The sequence below is a fragment of the Oscarella lobularis genome, chromosome 13, assembly GCF_947507565.1.
Source record: "Oscarella lobularis chromosome 13, ooOscLobu1.1, whole genome shotgun sequence".
Taxonomy (NCBI): domain Eukaryota; kingdom Metazoa; phylum Porifera; class Homoscleromorpha; order Homosclerophorida; family Oscarellidae; genus Oscarella; species Oscarella lobularis.
The window spans coordinates 87976-103812 of record NC_089187.1 but is presented as its reverse complement, the minus strand read 5'-3'; the positions used below and the strand labels follow the sequence as shown (position 1 = coordinate 103812).

The following is a 15837-nucleotide window of genomic DNA, read 5'->3' as shown; positions in this document are numbered from 1 at the left end:
GCTTCTCTCAGACGACGAATCGTGCTTCGAACTGTCGCTGCCGCCGTTGTGCTTACGACCCATGCGCCGCCGGCTACGGTCTTTCTACACGCCTTGCAGTGCCAGATCCCCACGCATTTTCGCTTCATTGCGTCCTATCGTAAGGGACGGAGAGTTGAGGGTTCCCTGAGGGAGCCCCCGATACGCGCGCTGCTCGCTACGACTCACCTTTCCGCAGAACATACACGTATACCTCGCGTGCTGGGTTATTTCTATTTTTTTCGCCATTTTTCGTAGGGAGGCACCGTAACGCGTGCCGTATTTTCCCACGACGCCGACCTTCTTCGTTCGTTTCGCCTGTAACGGAACAAGGGAGACAAATGTTACACAGGGAAGTACTCGACAGAAGCGAAGAAGAGCGGATTGCAGGCGAAGAAGCGGATGCAAAGACCTACCATGTCGTCGTTCTTCAGACGTCCGGGAGACTCGCCGCTCCCGGCTAATGGCATGTGGAAAGCGACGTTTTCGGCTCTGTGCGCCTCCCTCGTGGCCGTTTACTACTTCTATCGATTTAAAACAGTAGAAGAGAGGTACAGAGTGGCGATATGACAAGAATCGTTGCACGCAAGCGTGTAATTCAGTCCCAAAACGATCTCAAAAATAGAATGGCGTCACGATGAAGACTTCGTTCCATCGGTGAGCCTGAAAAAGATCCTACCAGCCTCCGAAAACCACCTCCTTCTAGATCATCTCCGAATCGGAGCCCGTAGTTCTCGTTCGCACTCCATTCGACGCGTGGCCAAGTCGAAAATGGACTCCGGAGTATTTGAGCTCAAAGATTCAATTTATCATGACGAAGAAGAGCAAGTAAGCGGGGCCCGAACACTTCGTACAGAAACACTCACACTCGCACACTCAGAGAGAAAGTTTTCAAGTATTTCGCACAGAATCAGGTAGGAGGGAATTTTAGAAGGGGATAGGAGACTTTTATACTAAACCAAGGCCATCTCAGCCTCTAACATCCGTCCAAGGTTTAGCGCTAGAAAATAAAACATACTCCGAAGTAGTCATGACAGGCAAACAGTTCATAGAAAAGTAAAGAGAGAGAGAGAGAGCTTTATACATACAATACATTCGTTCGATCATAGAGCCTTTGGTTTGCACGACGGGAATTACTACTATGCGTCAGGTCCGGTCGATCAGTTAGGTAGGAAAAGGAAACGTCCGAGACTAAGCGTATCCTTATTAATGTGAGTGTCCGGGGGGCAATTGCGCAGATTTGCGACAGGATGTGGGCGACGTTAATCGTCTGGCTGCACTTGCGAACGGAAGCGAGTCTCCTGCCACTGTTAGTGCCATAAATTAGTCCGTTTCTCGCGGTGAAACGCATCCCTAGGTGAACTTTTGGATGGGTAGCGCCGGCGTAACGGCCCATACGCACTACGACACGTCGCACAATTTTCACGCCGTTCTATGGGGAAGGTGAATTATTCAGAGCAATTTTCTGGCTTTGTGGGTGCGCAGGACATTTTGATTTGTCTCGAATCAAAGTTTCCTCGCGGCGAACCAATCCCCTTGTGAATTAGGAAACGGTTTTATTTGCTTCCTCCCCGAGCGCATTCTCTTCTCAAATTGTATCCTTGTCTGCATCAGTTCTACAGACAAGTTCAGGTTTGAGAGGAGGTACTGTATCCTTTTTCAAAATGAAAATTCTCTTGTTTTTCGAAAGGAGAATTTATTTGATTTGAATTCGTCCGTTGTTGAAGTCGATTTGCTACCGGGAGATGTTCTCTATATTCCTCCGTACTGGTTCCACGCCGTTGTAACGGTAGAGGCGACCCTTTCGCTTAACGTTTGGAGGTAGAGCGAAGTCTACGACTCTCTTATGACTCCCTAGCCTGTTTTCTCTCAGCGTTTCGCGAGAATATTTGGCTATGGAGAAAGCCTACTCCATGGCTCTTCCTTTAGACAGAACGTGGCCTAAGTGAGCGCTTTCTCGTAGGCGGTTTGTTGAATATTTACCAGAGACCCTGGTGGGGGGATTAGGTTGCGTTTTGCGGCTGCGTCGAGATTGTACGTAGAAGAGGTGCTGGCCCTCCTAGAACGGCATCTTAATCAAACGCCGGTCGATTTCATAGAAAACGTGTACAGAGAAAGGTGAAAAAGGCGACGCGTAGAGAAAACTAACCTTAGTACTATCGCAAATTAAGATACGAAGCGTTGCTAGACGTCAACGCGAGAGCGGTGTCGGCAATTGCGGATTTAGAGGTTTTGCGCACTCGATTGTCGGCCGCCGCTCGCGATCTAGCCGACATGATAGCGACCGGTCACGACCACTCAGATCGACCGCACGTACTCGAAATCAACGTAGGAAACTGGGTCGAACACATGGCATTGACGAGCGTTTTATTCGAACGTGATTGGACGACAAAAGACGATTTGAAATCTTTTTACGCTAGTCGAATCGTACGTGCACGCGATCTGCGCCTAACCGATGATTAGTGTCTATGGTGTGGAATTTACCTAATTGCAATTCGTTTTTTGCATAGACGGAGACAGGGGCGATAATGCATGTGCATTCATTGCCTCGTTCCCGCGCGTGATCTAATCTAAACGCAATCTATTTTCTTTTGCCATTTTCCCTCCACTTGCACCCCGGCCGCTTGAAAGAGACTTCGAACGGGGCAGCGCTGTTTGACGGCGAATAGAATGTCGTCGATTGTCGCCTGATCGACGTCCCCATCGACGTCGGCGTTGAGAACGACGCGGCGAAAAACTTGGGGCGCGGTCAGGCCACCGTCGTCGTTGTGCAGACCCAAGAAGCCGTCCGTGTTCAGTTCAAATTCGGTTTTAAATTTAATCGGTCCCCACTAAGAAAACAGATGTATAGATGCAATGAGAGATAAGGGGGAGGAACGTGATGGCGTCACGGCGATCAGGGGACTCGATCTTTAGTGCATGTGTACCTTTTCAATTCCTCTTTCCATGGCGATCAAAGATGCTGTTTCTTGATGGCATGTCGTTAGGGATACGAGTAAATATTCCATGGGATTGGGTCCTTCTCCCGAGCCCCCTTTTCTGTGCACACACCCCATTGTTTTTCCGGCTGATTTACACACGTAAGATGGTAGTGTACTCACTCTTTGGGCTCGGCCACTTTGACGGTGAAATCGCCGGTTTTTCCGACCGTGCAGTCGGTATGAAATCCCGCACCCAGTGCCTCGATTTCAAATTCGGCGATATGTTTTGGCTTCGGCGGCGGCGTCGTCGTCGTCGCCGTCACCTGCGGCCCGGCCCCGTTTTACACAGCGCGCACACCCCTTGTTAACGCAGCTACGGTACCTCATTGATCGTAGCTGTCTTAGTTTGTTTTGATCCCATTGATGGACAAGTGTCGTTCGCCTGTTCGCAATCGACTGTACGCAGTTGCAGCAGACCCCTGCTCATATAGGTGTCAGGCGGGCGGGCGGGTGCGGACGGGCGGGGTCTTTTATGATGAAGCATTTGCGTCAGAATGACCAACACTGCGTCGGCGTCCCAGGCTCAGGAGCACGTTTCAGCTGATCAGACACGTTCGCCCTGCATACCACTCGACACGGAGCACCCGGTTTCCAATTGAATTAGCCCTCCCTGAATAGCACTAGTGTCTTCACCAAGGCATTCCAGCACGTACTGACTCTCCCTTCATACCGTTTCTGATAGTTAGATCGGGAAAGAGCGACTAGAAGCCCGTAGATCGGAGCTCTTGGAGATCATAGGCAAACGCACGTTCACTAGTCCTAATCGCGAATGTACGTACGTGCCGGCCTTCTGGTTGTACTACACTTCCGTTGGTACTTGCGGTCGCATCGCTCGTGTGCCCCCGTACGCAAATGGTCAAACGAGGCGAGCGGACCGTGTAAGCGTGTTAGTACAATGTTGTTACATGCTCGTCTGAATAATAGAAGCCACGGGGAGGCGAACGAGATAAGAGGTGGTCTCGCGCTTTCGATTCAATCGTCGTCCGTGCTCCTAACAGTACTTTCGTCGGCTTTTTGAAGCCGCGCCACCGTTTATCCGACTTCTCCAGATGTTCTGGCGCCGCCGTCTTTGGCGTAATAGTCTTACCGTTAGTTCAAATTGGTTGACGAATCATTTTTGCCGACGCCGACGTCGCCGCCGCCGCCGACGCCGCGTGGTACCTCGCTACATCCGTAGCGGAAGCATTCGTCATGGGGGCATGGTTACTGTATTACATTAGTCAAAAGAAACCGTTTCGATGAGCGCAGCTGACTGTTTGCTCGTGCAGTGACCTGAGATAAGATAACAACGAGCTCCGGAATCACAGTGGTGCATGGAGGAATCTACGGCGCGCGGTGTGCGTGCATATGCAAAGTGTCGCTGGGTCATTAATTTCTGCTTCAGTGAAAAAAAGCGCCTAGTTTTCTAGCCTCCCCAAGGACACCCGTATAACGGGAGGGTCTGGGGACCTCTGGGGACCAGGCTACTAGTTTTCTCAAGAAAAACATAGATCACGTGGCCTGAAAGTTGCGATGCACGCAGGCGCCGCTTCCCGGAATGAGATTTTTACTTGTTCTCCTTTGGCTCTGCTTGGGCTCAGATGCCGTTCAAATTGCCAGCGACTTGCAGCTCTCTCCATCAACGATTCGTCCAATAGAAATCGACCGCGAAAACGTGGACGAAGATCGCGTTCGACGAGACGCCGCTTCGCAAGCGACTCCGTCGACGGCTCCGACCGCTTCATCGGTCACTGCCAAGTGTGCGAACCTCAAAAACGATCGCCACTCATTAGCCATCGTTCACTGGTCTGGACAAACAGGAACACAAGTCAGCTTGGTGAGGAAAAGAGTCGCGTTCCCTTTCTGGGGGCCCCTTTAGCGTTTGATCGTGTAGATGTTCTTTATATTGACTGTGCAAAGGAACTCGAAGCAGATATCGCGTGCTTCTACATTGTGGAGGTCTCTTTTGGCATTTCTTCGTCGTAATAATGACTGGTGACGTTTTTTCCAGATCAACTGATTATGGAGACAATTTCGTTGACGATTCGGCGAAGGTTTCCAACGCAGTTCTCGACTATTACTACATCAATGGACTGGATAACAAAATGGTCGATAATTAATTAAATAAATAGTTGAATCTTATTGATTGTTTGTTTTTAGATTATCTTTACGGCTTTAACTGCCCAGCAAATTTACGTGACCCAAGATGAAGGAGATAGCTATCTTCAAGTCAATCTCACGTTTCATCCCAATCTTATTACGTATAGTCCGTCTGATAAGAATAACGTGTTGGGTTATGATTCCATAAAGAATGAGGTTTGGTAACTGCTGGGTTTACGTATTGGATGTGATGTTTTTTTTGCTAGCTACATGTTTCTACTGACTTTGGTCATACGTGGACTCTCATTGCAACGAATGCATCAAATCGCTACTATTGGGAAAATATTCCAGGATTTCCAAAGGACAGAATCATTTTTGAGAGACTTCTTGGAAGTAAGTATAGATGAACGTGGATATGATATCTATTAGAGTTTGTCTCATTTCAAAGGCAGGAGCAAAATATTTGAAGCATCTCCTCCTTATAACACAAACATAAAACAATTTCAAGCTCATTCGACTCCTTCTATTTCATTCGATCAGTTCTCCATGGTGATGACGAATGAGTATCTAATTTCTCAGGTAATAGAAAAACAATTCATTTTTAATTAATAATTAAATGATAAGGTTATTTATAGGCAACCGATTCCCACGGATCCGGCACCATGTACACGTCATATCGCAGGGGACCTTTTATAGCAGCTCGATTTCCCTTCAGAAAGAGCAGAAACGAAAAAGTCAGAAAAAACAACGATTCTCTAATAATTATACAAAATTCTTCATATAGGATTATTTGCTTGTGGACGGTAGTGAAGGCCAATTGTTCATCGCTGTCAATCATCGATCCAATCTCACCAGTTTATATATGTCAGAGCAGAAAGGAATCTCCTTTTCTTTGACCGTCGACGACGTACTGACGAATTCGGACCAGAACTGGGAAAGTCATCACGCTTCCGTCTATATGTACAAGGTGAGAAAAAATAGGATACTTAGTCTGTGACGTCATTTCTGGGGGTTCCAGCTTGCTGGTATTCGAGGCACATATTTTGTCAATCAACATAAGCCGGATCGAAGTCTAACCACAATTGTTACGTTCGATAAAGGAGCGACTTGGAATCCAGTCTCTGCTCCGTTGACTGATCTCAAAGGACAAGACACGAATTGCGTTCAGGTATCACAGTGCACCTAAAACTAATCAATATAATTACTTAATTAATTATTAGCCCGCCTGTTCTCTTCAAATGTCGTCGCGTGGTATTTTTTCGCGAAGCACTGCTATTGGTCTCGTCTGGGCTCAAGGCAACGTGGGATCGAATCTCAAAGCCAGTGCCGGAACGTTTCTCTCGCGCGACGGCGGTCGAACGTGGCGTTGGGTGTTTCAGAGTTACTATCAAGCGTCGTTTGCCGATCAGGGAGCCGTTATGGCTGCAGCGAGAGTCTATCGCTTCACAAAGACTATACAGTGAGAAAGCTTTAGAGGAATCATAGGGAGAATGATAGGGGGATGGATTTAGGCATTCGTGTGATGAGGGTACGAACTGGAAAACGTATGATGTGGAAACGGAGATTAATGTTATTGGTGTTCTTACTGAACCGGGGGAAAAGAGTCTGGCGATTAGGTGAGACGAAGAGAAGGAAGGGGCTCTTCTCATATTTTTATTTAGTGTCTTTGGTTTTGAGCACAACTACGCTGAATGGAAAGTTTGCAAATTGAATTTCTCCAACATCATTAAAACGCCATGCGATTCGTCGCAATATTACAAATGGGCTCCGTCAGACGAAGTCAAAATAATTAATCAAAATTAATTAATTAATTAAATAAATAATTTTAGCGTGTTGGTCGCCGTTGTTTGCTTGGCGAATCGAGAGTCTACGAAAGACGCAAAGCGGAAGCGTGTTGCTACAACGGTCGCGACTACGATCGACCTGTCAATGTATCGGCATGCGGATGTGCGGCGGAAGACTTTGAATGGTAAAAACAAACTCCATTTAGTCCGAGTCTCATTGGCATGAAATTTCCTATTTCAGCGATTTTGGCTATGAGAGGAATGAGTACGATAGTCCGTGCGTTCCGTCCGACGGCACCTTCGTTCCTGGCCCGCCGAAAAATTGCCCTGAAGAAACGATGTACAACATTACGAGAGGGTGAGAAATATTGCTTCCTTAGAAATACTTTTTCGGGAATTTTTTTCGCGCTGAGACAGGTACAGAAAAGTGGCGGGCGATAATTGTGCGAACGGCGACGAAGATCACTTTCTATATGAGCGTCTTCCTTGTCCCGTCGATCCGCCAGGTGGACTAGAAATCATTGGGCCGGCTTCTTCCCTACTCGTCGGACAGAGCGTCAATTTTAATCTTAGTCAGCAATCCGGTGGCGTTCTGAGTACAAACTACACGTGGGATTTTGGCGACGGGGGCTTGATTGTGAAGAAACACGGGTTCTCAGCCGCGCGTTCGATGTCTCACTCGTTTTCTAAGTCGGGTTCGTACAACGTTAAAGTGACGGGAGTAAATAGGGGAGGACGAAGTGTATCACTCGCTTTTGTTCGAGTTTACGGTAAGATTATTTCGCGATGATTCGGCGCGCGAAGAGGGGATCATTCCCCCTATAGATGTTCTTGAGAAGAAGAATATTTCAATCAATCAGCTTAGTTCCGTTGTTGAAAAACAGAAGAATGCCTATTCTGTTGTATTTTTGGGGGACAGTTACGGTGACTTTTTCTTCGCTTGGGCTTGGGGTGACGGGAAGACTGATGTGACGAAGGATCGCGTGGCGGAGCACCTGTACGCCAGAGCGGGATTTTACAATGCCACCGTCAATGTTAAGAGTACGACGTTTCTTTCCGAGTCCCAAACTATCGGCTTTTATGTTACTGTTAACAGTTCTGCGACTGTAGTGGGTGAGTAAGGCATGGGAGAATAATTAAGAATTTGATTAATTTTTTCTCTAGTTGAGTTGCAGGTTGAGTCGAAGAAGAAAACGGCGATTGTCGCCGCGTCGGTTAGCGTTGTATCAATCGCCGTATTCGTTGTTCTTGCTCTGGGGATTTATTACTATAGAAAGTTTGTATTCGCTTGAGGGGCATTCTTCGTACAGGTACACTGTTTTTCGTAGGAAATACGGTCGGCTTGAAGTGGAATATAGCCAGTTGAGATCGCGAGGGAAGGGAAATTACGTCTTTGGCGGCAACGGAGACGACGATGACGACAACACCATTGGGGAGGAAGACGAAGAGGAGAGTCAGAGTGAGTTCCCTTTATAATTTTTTTGCTAATAGAAAAGTCATTTCTTTTTAGACACGGCACCTCCGGTTGTTGCGATGTCGGCTTTGACCGATGACAACTAGTGTTTTTGAACGTTTTTCTTTTACATTTGATGTCTGTACTTCCCGCGAGATTAGCTAAGTTGAGCGCCTGTTGCGACGTGGTGACGTACATGTCTGGGGGATAGAGATTCAATAGGAATCGTCTAATTTCATCTTTTAGGGAAAGCGAGAGACCTGAGACGTTTTTAAGAGCAGAAGAACTACTCCCAAATTCTATGCGAACTGCTCACGTGGCTAAAAGTGTGATGCACTCAAGATGAGATTCCTGCTTGTTCTCTTTTGGCTTTGCTTGGATTCAGAGGCCGTCCAAATTGCCAGCGACTTGGAACTCTCTTCATCAACAATTCGTCCAATAGAAATCGACCGGGAGAATGTTGACGAAGATCGCGTTCGACGGGCCGCCGCTCCGTCGACGGCTCCCACCGCTTCATCGGTCATTTCCAAGTGTGCAAACCTTACAAACGATCGTCATTCATTGGCTATCGTTCACTGGTCTGGACAAACAGGAACACAAGTCAGTTTGGTGAGGAAAACCTTAAACGGTCGCGTTCTCTTTCTGGAGGTCTCATTTGATCGCGTAGATGTTCTTTGTATTGACTGTGCAAAGGAACTCGAAGCAGATATCGTATGCTTCTACATTGTGGAGGTCTATTTTGGCATTTCTTCGTGGTAATAATGACTGGTGACGTTTTTCCAGATCAACTGATTATGGAGACAATTTCGTTGATGATTCGGCGAAGGTTTCCAACGCAATTCTCGACTATTACTACATCAACGGGCTGAATAACAAAATGGTTTATGATAATTAAATAAATAGTTAAATCTTATTGATTGTTTGGCTTGTAGATCATCTTTACGGCTATAACGGCTCAGCAAATATACGTGACTCGAGATGAAGGCGATAGCTATCTTCAAGTCAATCTCACATTTCGTCCCAATGTTATTAAGTATAGTCCATACGATGAGAATAACGTGTTGGCTTATGATTCCACAAATAAAGAGGTTTTGTAGCTGCTGGATTTACGTATTGGATACACGGTGATGTTTTTTTCAGTTGTATGCTTCTACTGACTTCGGTCATACGTGGACTCTTGTTACAACGAATGTATCAAATCGCTTCTACTGGGAAAATTTGTCATTCTTAAAGGAGAGAATTTTCTTTGAGAAACTCATCGGAAGTAAGTGCGGAGAAACAAGTGGCGAGATGACGACTAAAAAGGAGCAATCTTGTAGACAGGAGCAAAATATTTGAAGCGCGTCCTCCGTATAACACGACTTTAAAACAATTTCTAGCTCCTTCGACTCCTGACATTTTATTTGATCCATTTTCACTGGTGATAATGAATGAATTCATGATTTCTCAAGTATAGAAAAAACAATAGATGATAACAATAGTAATATTGTCATTGTTATAGGCAACTGATTCCCATGGATCCGGCACCATGTACACGTCATATCGTAACAGTCATTTTGTAGCCGCTCAATTTCCCTTCAGAAAGAGCAGAAAAGAAAGAGTAAGAAAAATCAAAGATTCATTAACCTATCAGACAAAATATGTAAAATTCCTCGTATAGGATTATTTGCTAGTGGAGGCTAGCGAAGGCCAGCTGTTCGTCGCCGTCAATCATCGCTCCAATCTCACCAGTTTATATATGTCATACATAAAGGGAACCATCTTTTCTTTGAGCGTCGACGACGTTCTAACGAATTCGGATCAGAGCTGGGAAAGTCATAACGCTTACGTCTATATGTTCAAGGTAAGAAAAAAATAAGAGACTTATTTGTGACGTCATTTTTTCCTAGCTTCCTAAAATTCGTGGCATCTATTTTGTCAATCAACATAAACCCGATCGAAGTCTAACCACATTAGTTACATTTAATAAAGGAGCGACTTGGAATCCAGTCACTGCTCCGTTGACCGATCTCAATGGACGAGACACGAATTGTTTTCAGGTATTAATTAAATAAATAAATAAATAAATAATATAATTAATAATTTTTGTTATGTTAGCCGACTTGTTCTCTTCAAATGTCGTCACGGGGTATTTTTGCGCGAAGCAGTGCCGTTGGTCTCGTCTGGGCTCAAGGCAACGTGGGATCGAATCTTCAAGCGAGTGCCGGAACGTTTCTCTCGCGCGACGGCGGAAAAACGTGGCGTTGGGTGTTTGATAGTTACTATCAAGCGTCGTTTGCCGATCAGGGAGCCGTTATGGCTGCAGCAAGGGTCTTGCACTTTACAAGGACTATACAGTAAGTAAGAAGCTTTTTACTGATAGGGAGAGAACGGCGGGGGATTGATTTTTTAGGCATTCGTGTGATGAGGGTATGAGCTGGAATTCCTATGATATGGAAACGGAAATTAATGTGCTTGGTGTTCTTACTGAACCGGGTGAAATGAGTCTGGCAATTAGGTAATTGGTTCTCTGTTTGTTTTTATTATATATATAATTGAGGGCCGTTTTTAGTGTCTTTGGTTTCGAGCGTAACTACGCTCAATGGAAAGTGTGCAAATTGGATTTCGCGAATATCATTAAAACGCCGTGCAATTCGTCGCAGTATTACAGATGGGCTCTCACAGACGTCAATATCCAAAAATTAATTTTTGAGACAAATAATTGATTATTTGATTTCCTTTAGCGCGTTGGCCGTCCTTGCGTTCTTGGCCTATCGGTATTCTACACAAGACGCAAAGCGGAAGCGTGTTGCTATAACGGTCGCGACGACCATCTACCGGTCGACGTAAAAATATGCAAATGTGCTGCGGAAGACTTTGAATGGCAAGAGCAGACGTTTTAATTTCCCCCCTGTACGATTATTTTTATTACAGCGATATTGGTTACGAGAGAAAAGAATACGACAGTCCGTGCGTTCCGTCCGACGGCACCGTCATTCCTGGCCCGCCGAAAAATTGCCCTGAAAATACGGTGTACTACGTTACGAGAGGGTGAGAAATATTTTAAATATTTTTCCTCGCGATGTTTTCTTTCGCTGACAGGTACAGGCGAGTGGTAGACGATCATTGTGTAGATGGCGTCGAGGATTATTTTCTTCGTCAGCGTCTTCCTTGTCCCGTCGATCCGCCAGGTGGACTTGAAATCGTTGTGCCGGCTTCTTCCCTACTCGTCGGACAGAGCGTCAATTTTACACTTAATCAGCTATCCGGTGGCGTGCTGAGTACGAACTACACGTGGGATTTTGGCGACGGGGGTTTGATTGTTAAGAAACGCGGGTTCTCCGAGGCGAGTTTCATATCTTATTCGTTTGCTAATTCGGGTTCGTACAACGTTAAAGTGACGGGAGTAAATAGGGGAGGACGAAGTGTAACACGCGCCTTTGTTCGAGTCTACGGTAGGAAAGGTTCACGGTGACCAGGGGGGGGGGGCAAAGAGAGGATTTCTTCCTATATAGATGTTCTTGAGAAAAGGAATATTTCAGTCAATCAGCCTAGTTCCGTCGTGGAAAAGCAAGCAGCTGTTTATTCTGTTGTATTTTTGGGGGACAGTTACGGTGACTTTATCTTCGCTTGGGCGTGGGGTGACGGGAATAGTGCGGTGACGCAGGATCCTGTGACGCAGCACGCGTACGCCCAAGCGGGATTTTACAATGCTACCGTCAATGTCAAGAGTTTGATGTTCCTTTCCGAGTCTCACAGCATCTCGTTTTATGTCTCTGTTAACAGTTCCACGAATGTAGTGTGTAAGTAAGGAAGGCAAGGGAGAATTAGTTAAGAATTTGATTATTTTTCTCTAGTTAAATTTCAAGTTGAGTCGAAGAAGAAAACGGTAATTGTCGCAGCGTCCGTGAGCGTTGTATCAGTTGCTATATTCGTCATTCTTGCTCTGGGAGTTTATTACTATAAAAAGTTTGTATTTGCTCGTAAGTCTTTTTTCGTGGGGTAGTTAGCTTTTCTCGTAGGAAATACGGTCGGCTTGAAGTGGAATACAGCCAATTGAGAGCGCGAGGGAAGGGAAATTACGTATTTGGAGATGACGACGACGATGATAACACCATTGGGGAGGAAGACGAAGACGAGAGTCAGAGTGAGTTTTCTTTATAATTTTTGCTAATGAAAAAATCAATTTTCTTTTTTAGACGCGACATCTCCGGTTGTTGTAATGTCGGCTTTGACTGACAACGACGACGAGTAGTAGTATTTTTTTTACTTTTGATACCTAGTTTGGCCAGTTTGGCCCGCGGAATTTAGTTTAGCGCGCGCAATGTCCGATGATCGCAACCCTGATCGCAGCGACTGCAGCGAAACGTGCCTCGGCTTCTGGTCGAGACTAGCAGAAAGCGATGATCCTAAGACAGCGGATCGAGTTTGCCACGGGCTTCACATCGTTTACATGAAGGCGAGATAGAGAGAGACTCGATAGAAATCGTCTAATTTCGGCTTTTAGGGAGAACGAAAAGACCTGAGGCACTTTTCCGACTACAAAGGACTTCAAATCGTAGTCTTCGTCGAAGAAGGTAAAACCGGTGACGTCATAATATATTCTGACGCGTACGCAATAGGAAATGAGAACGAGGCAACGAATCAGAGCAGAAAAACTCAAAAAAATTCAATACTAAAAAGGTAATTAATAATAATCAATTAGAGTAGTCTAATGTTTCATATTTAGAGAAGATGAAGGGTCTGGAATCTTCAATCGTATTTTTTCTTTGTGGCGAGGCAAAGCCGAACGATTTCGAGACGGAGTCGTTTATTATCAACATTGTCCCAATCGATGGACCGGTACCCATTGAAATAAATATTCTCGTACTCCGCAAGGTAATCTCCCCCTTACTTTATTAGAAATTAAAGATGGCTTGGCTCGATTTTGCAAACGCGAGATACAAGCAATGGATACACTTATACAAAATACGAAGCCAACCGAACGGCTACAGATGGTACTAGTATTGTAGCATTGGTTTTTTTTCACGTTGGGTTTGCACTTTGATATTTGAAAGGGTTTCGACTTCTCGCAACGTCAGCTGAAAAAAATCCTATCATCTACATTAAGCCGATGGAAAGAAAGAAAAGATTAGAGAGATTTTAATCATGAAGTTTTGAGTCCAAAATATGTAAGAAATGGGGAAACGGTAAGAAAAAAAACACACACACACACGTAGAAATGACCTTTGGAGTCAAAGTCCACCTCTCATCTGAACTGCTTTAAACATTTTGACTCCGTGGGGGACAACAGCTGAAGTATAGTTCCCACTAAACGTTCCTAAATCTTGATGGGCCCACAGGTCTCTTAGTTTTGCCGGCTGATTGGCTGGGAGGCCGATGTAGCGCCATAGGAGTGTTATCTTTTGCACGGTTTCGTCTTTGTTGAAGAGAACGACGGCGTAGTCGCCGGTGTGAAGTTGTCGAGACCAGACTTCGGTTATGTTGTTTGTGTAGACGCGTCGAGCCGGTTTACCCATTGGATCCTGATTGACGGCGATTACTTCGTCATTTGTCAGTATTTCTAACGTCTCATCAGTCATATTTCGCAAATCATTGCCGGCTATCTGTAAGAGAACGAATTAATTTAATAATAATCGCGTTTTTTGGTTACTAAGGGTGCCGCGATCATTGCCCACAACGAGAAATGACTCTGGTCTTCATCGTTTGTCATTCCGTTGCCGACTTCGAGCATATCAGGCATGATGAAGTGACCAGGCCCCGCATAGCCCATGCTATTGAATTGCATTTGAACGTCGAGCATGCAAGTCCAACTCTGCCAGGTAGGTGCAATATCATTGGCTCCATCTCTAGAGAAAACCCCGCTTCTAGATACGTAGAATCGAAGTTTATTATTATTAGGCCTACGTTTTACATAGTCGATCTCCCCTACACATAACGACATTCGCGATAGAGGAAGCGTCCCACATGACAGTATTGGGATCATTGCATCTCGACGCGTCAGGGCAAATGCTATAACCGATAGGACGACCCGTTTTATTGAGCGCATCTCGCATATCCTAGACAAAAAATATTAGCTAGACTACCTTTTTCTCTTTTAGGGGGTACCTGATAGGCGTGAAGCTGATAGGTAGCCGTTGCGTAGCAAGCATCGTATTTGAGGTAGTCGCATCCCCAGCTAGCAAACGTTGCAGCGTCTCGCGTTTCGTGTCCCTCGTTACCAGGCCTCCCCTGACACGTGTGAGTACCTGGATCGCCGTACAAGCCGTATTTGAGTCCTTTCGAGTGAATATAGTCTCCCAGCGCCTTCATTCCGCTCGGAAAAGTCGTTTTGTCACCTGAAAAGAAACCAGTCATCGAGAAAAGACGCATATATATATTTACCTTGAAGATTTCCAGCCGAGTCACGATTTGAATCGAGCCAACAGTCGTCTAAGTTAACATACTCGTAGCCAAATTTGCTCAGTTTTGCCGCCATAACGTCGGCAATCTCTTTCACGAGCGTCTCGTTGATTCCACAGTGAAATTTATTCCACGTTGACCATCCCATGGGCGGTGTTCGTATGAGCCCATTGTCGAGACATTGAACCGAAGTTGCAAGCAGCAGAACGACTCCAAACGAAAATCGCTTCATATTTAGATCACGTGAGTCGAACCCCACCCCCCAAAACAAAAACACCTCACACGTCCTTCAGAGAGAGAGAGAGAGAAAAAAAACAGTCTATATATATTTCGTACTACATATGACGTCACGCACAAAGTATCCCAGGAATTTAAACCCCTTTCCCCCCCACCCAAGCCAGTTTGCAGCGCGAAAAAAATACTACAAAATAATGCATTTTGATTTTGATTTTTTCTTATTCTTTTTCCCTTGTCCCCCAGTTGGCGAACCCTTCATCGATTTGACTTTTCCAAGCAATTCATAGAAGGCCTTATCGACGTTGGCCTTTGTCTTGGCCGACGTCTCGACGTACGGTATTCCCCAATTGGATGCCTGCGCCTGTCCGTCGCTCGCCGAAACGCTTCGCTGATTATCCAAATCCGATTTATTTCCCACGAGAATCATTGAAAATTTGTCGTCGTTTTTCACGCGGAGTATGTGTTCGCGAAGATCGTCGAGCGCGTGGAACGACTCCTTTTCGGTGATGTCGAATACGAGGAGGAATCCTTCGCCGCTGCGGAAATAGTTGTCCCGTATGGCCGCGTAATCTTCTTGGCCTGCTGTGTCGAGAATGTCGATGTGGCACTCTTCGCCGGCGAGGATGACTTTTTTGCGATAGGAGTCGGCTTTTGTTGGCTCGTAGCTCTCGACGAACTGCGAGGGAACGGGGGAAATTGGTCGCCAAGGCGCTGTGTCCTCGAAAGGGGGCTCACCTCGTCGTACATGAATTGGAGAGTTAGCGCCGACTTTCCGACGCCCGCCATGCCGACCATGATGACTCGATGAAGATCGAGTTGAGATTCTTTTCTTCTCGCCATTTAGCGACTCTTGTTTGGTTCCCGTACAAGAAATTCTTTGCACGTCCAGCGTGCGCTAAGCAGA

General features: G+C 45.8%; 6 protein-coding genes across 6 annotated transcripts; 3 read left to right on the top strand and 3 right to left on the bottom strand.

Moving 5' to 3' along the window:
* The first annotated feature begins 8 nt into the window (after positions 1–8).
* Positions 9–2516, top strand: LOC136194932 (tRNA wybutosine-synthesizing protein 5-like). Its single transcript, XM_065984185.1, has 13 exons — positions 9–569; positions 621–675; positions 725–846; positions 899–932; positions 992–1074; positions 1128–1186; positions 1257–1327; positions 1376–1461; positions 1566–1650; positions 1709–1839; positions 1892–1963; positions 2026–2136; positions 2190–2516. Exons 1-13 carry the CDS (start codon positions 421–423, stop codon positions 2479–2481), a joined length of 1350 nt encoding a protein of 449 aa, XP_065840257.1. The 5' UTR covers positions 9–420; the 3' UTR covers positions 2482–2516.
* On the bottom strand, positions 2365–3411 carry LOC136194934 (uncharacterized protein YmaD-like). The gene is made up of 4 exons (XM_065984187.1): positions 3322–3411; positions 3120–3262; positions 2946–3057; positions 2365–2849 (listed from the first exon to the last, which is right to left on the bottom strand). Exons 1-4 carry the CDS (start codon positions 3358–3360, stop codon positions 2589–2591), a joined length of 555 nt encoding a protein of 184 aa, XP_065840259.1. The 5' UTR covers positions 3361–3411; the 3' UTR covers positions 2365–2588.
* A 1105-nt stretch (positions 3412–4516) lies between these two features.
* Positions 4517–8510, top strand: LOC136194995 (VPS10 domain-containing receptor SorCS3-like). The gene is made up of 19 exons (XM_065984261.1): positions 4517–4815; positions 4873–4937; positions 4990–5086; positions 5139–5294; positions 5345–5471; positions 5527–5657; positions 5714–5812; positions 5863–6045; positions 6097–6246; positions 6299–6537; positions 6590–6694; positions 6740–6857; positions 6908–7047; positions 7104–7220; positions 7280–7632; positions 7688–7975; positions 8027–8138; positions 8191–8321; positions 8373–8510. Exons 1-19 carry the CDS (start codon positions 4537–4539, stop codon positions 8420–8422), a joined length of 2940 nt encoding a protein of 979 aa, XP_065840333.1. The 5' UTR covers positions 4517–4536; the 3' UTR covers positions 8423–8510.
* Positions 8511–8644: 134 nt separating this feature from the next.
* LOC136194996 (VPS10 domain-containing receptor SorCS3-like) lies at positions 8645–13505 on the top strand. The gene is made up of 24 exons (XM_065984263.1): positions 8645–8924; positions 8983–9047; positions 9099–9195; positions 9248–9403; positions 9456–9579; positions 9635–9765; positions 9817–9915; positions 9976–10158; positions 10205–10354; positions 10413–10651; positions 10708–10812; positions 10867–10981; positions 11039–11178; positions 11229–11345; positions 11397–11749; positions 11810–12097; positions 12152–12263; positions 12317–12441; positions 12494–12753; positions 12802–12871; positions 12917–12977; positions 13024–13136; positions 13197–13291; positions 13352–13505. Exons 1-19 carry the CDS (start codon positions 8658–8660, stop codon positions 12547–12549), a joined length of 2922 nt encoding a protein of 973 aa, XP_065840335.1. The 5' UTR covers positions 8645–8657; the 3' UTR covers positions 12550–12753; positions 12802–12871; positions 12917–12977; positions 13024–13136; positions 13197–13291; positions 13352–13505.
* On the bottom strand, positions 13447–14938 carry LOC136194999 (uncharacterized). The gene is made up of 5 exons (XM_065984267.1): positions 14679–14938; positions 14403–14632; positions 14202–14353; positions 13948–14143; positions 13447–13900 (listed from the first exon to the last, which is right to left on the bottom strand). The coding sequence occupies exons 1-5, from the start codon at positions 14926–14928 to the stop codon at positions 13529–13531; spliced, it is 1200 nt and encodes a 399-aa protein (XP_065840339.1). The 5' UTR covers positions 14929–14938; the 3' UTR covers positions 13447–13528.
* A 58-nt stretch (positions 14939–14996) lies between these two features.
* LOC136195000 (ras-related protein O-RAL-like) lies at positions 14997–15810 on the bottom strand. Its single transcript, XM_065984268.1, has 2 exons — positions 15669–15810; positions 14997–15609 (listed from the first exon to the last, which is right to left on the bottom strand). Exons 1-2 carry the CDS (start codon positions 15771–15773, stop codon positions 15118–15120), a joined length of 597 nt encoding a protein of 198 aa, XP_065840340.1. The 5' UTR covers positions 15774–15810; the 3' UTR covers positions 14997–15117.
* Positions 15811–15837: the final 27 nt, after the last annotated feature.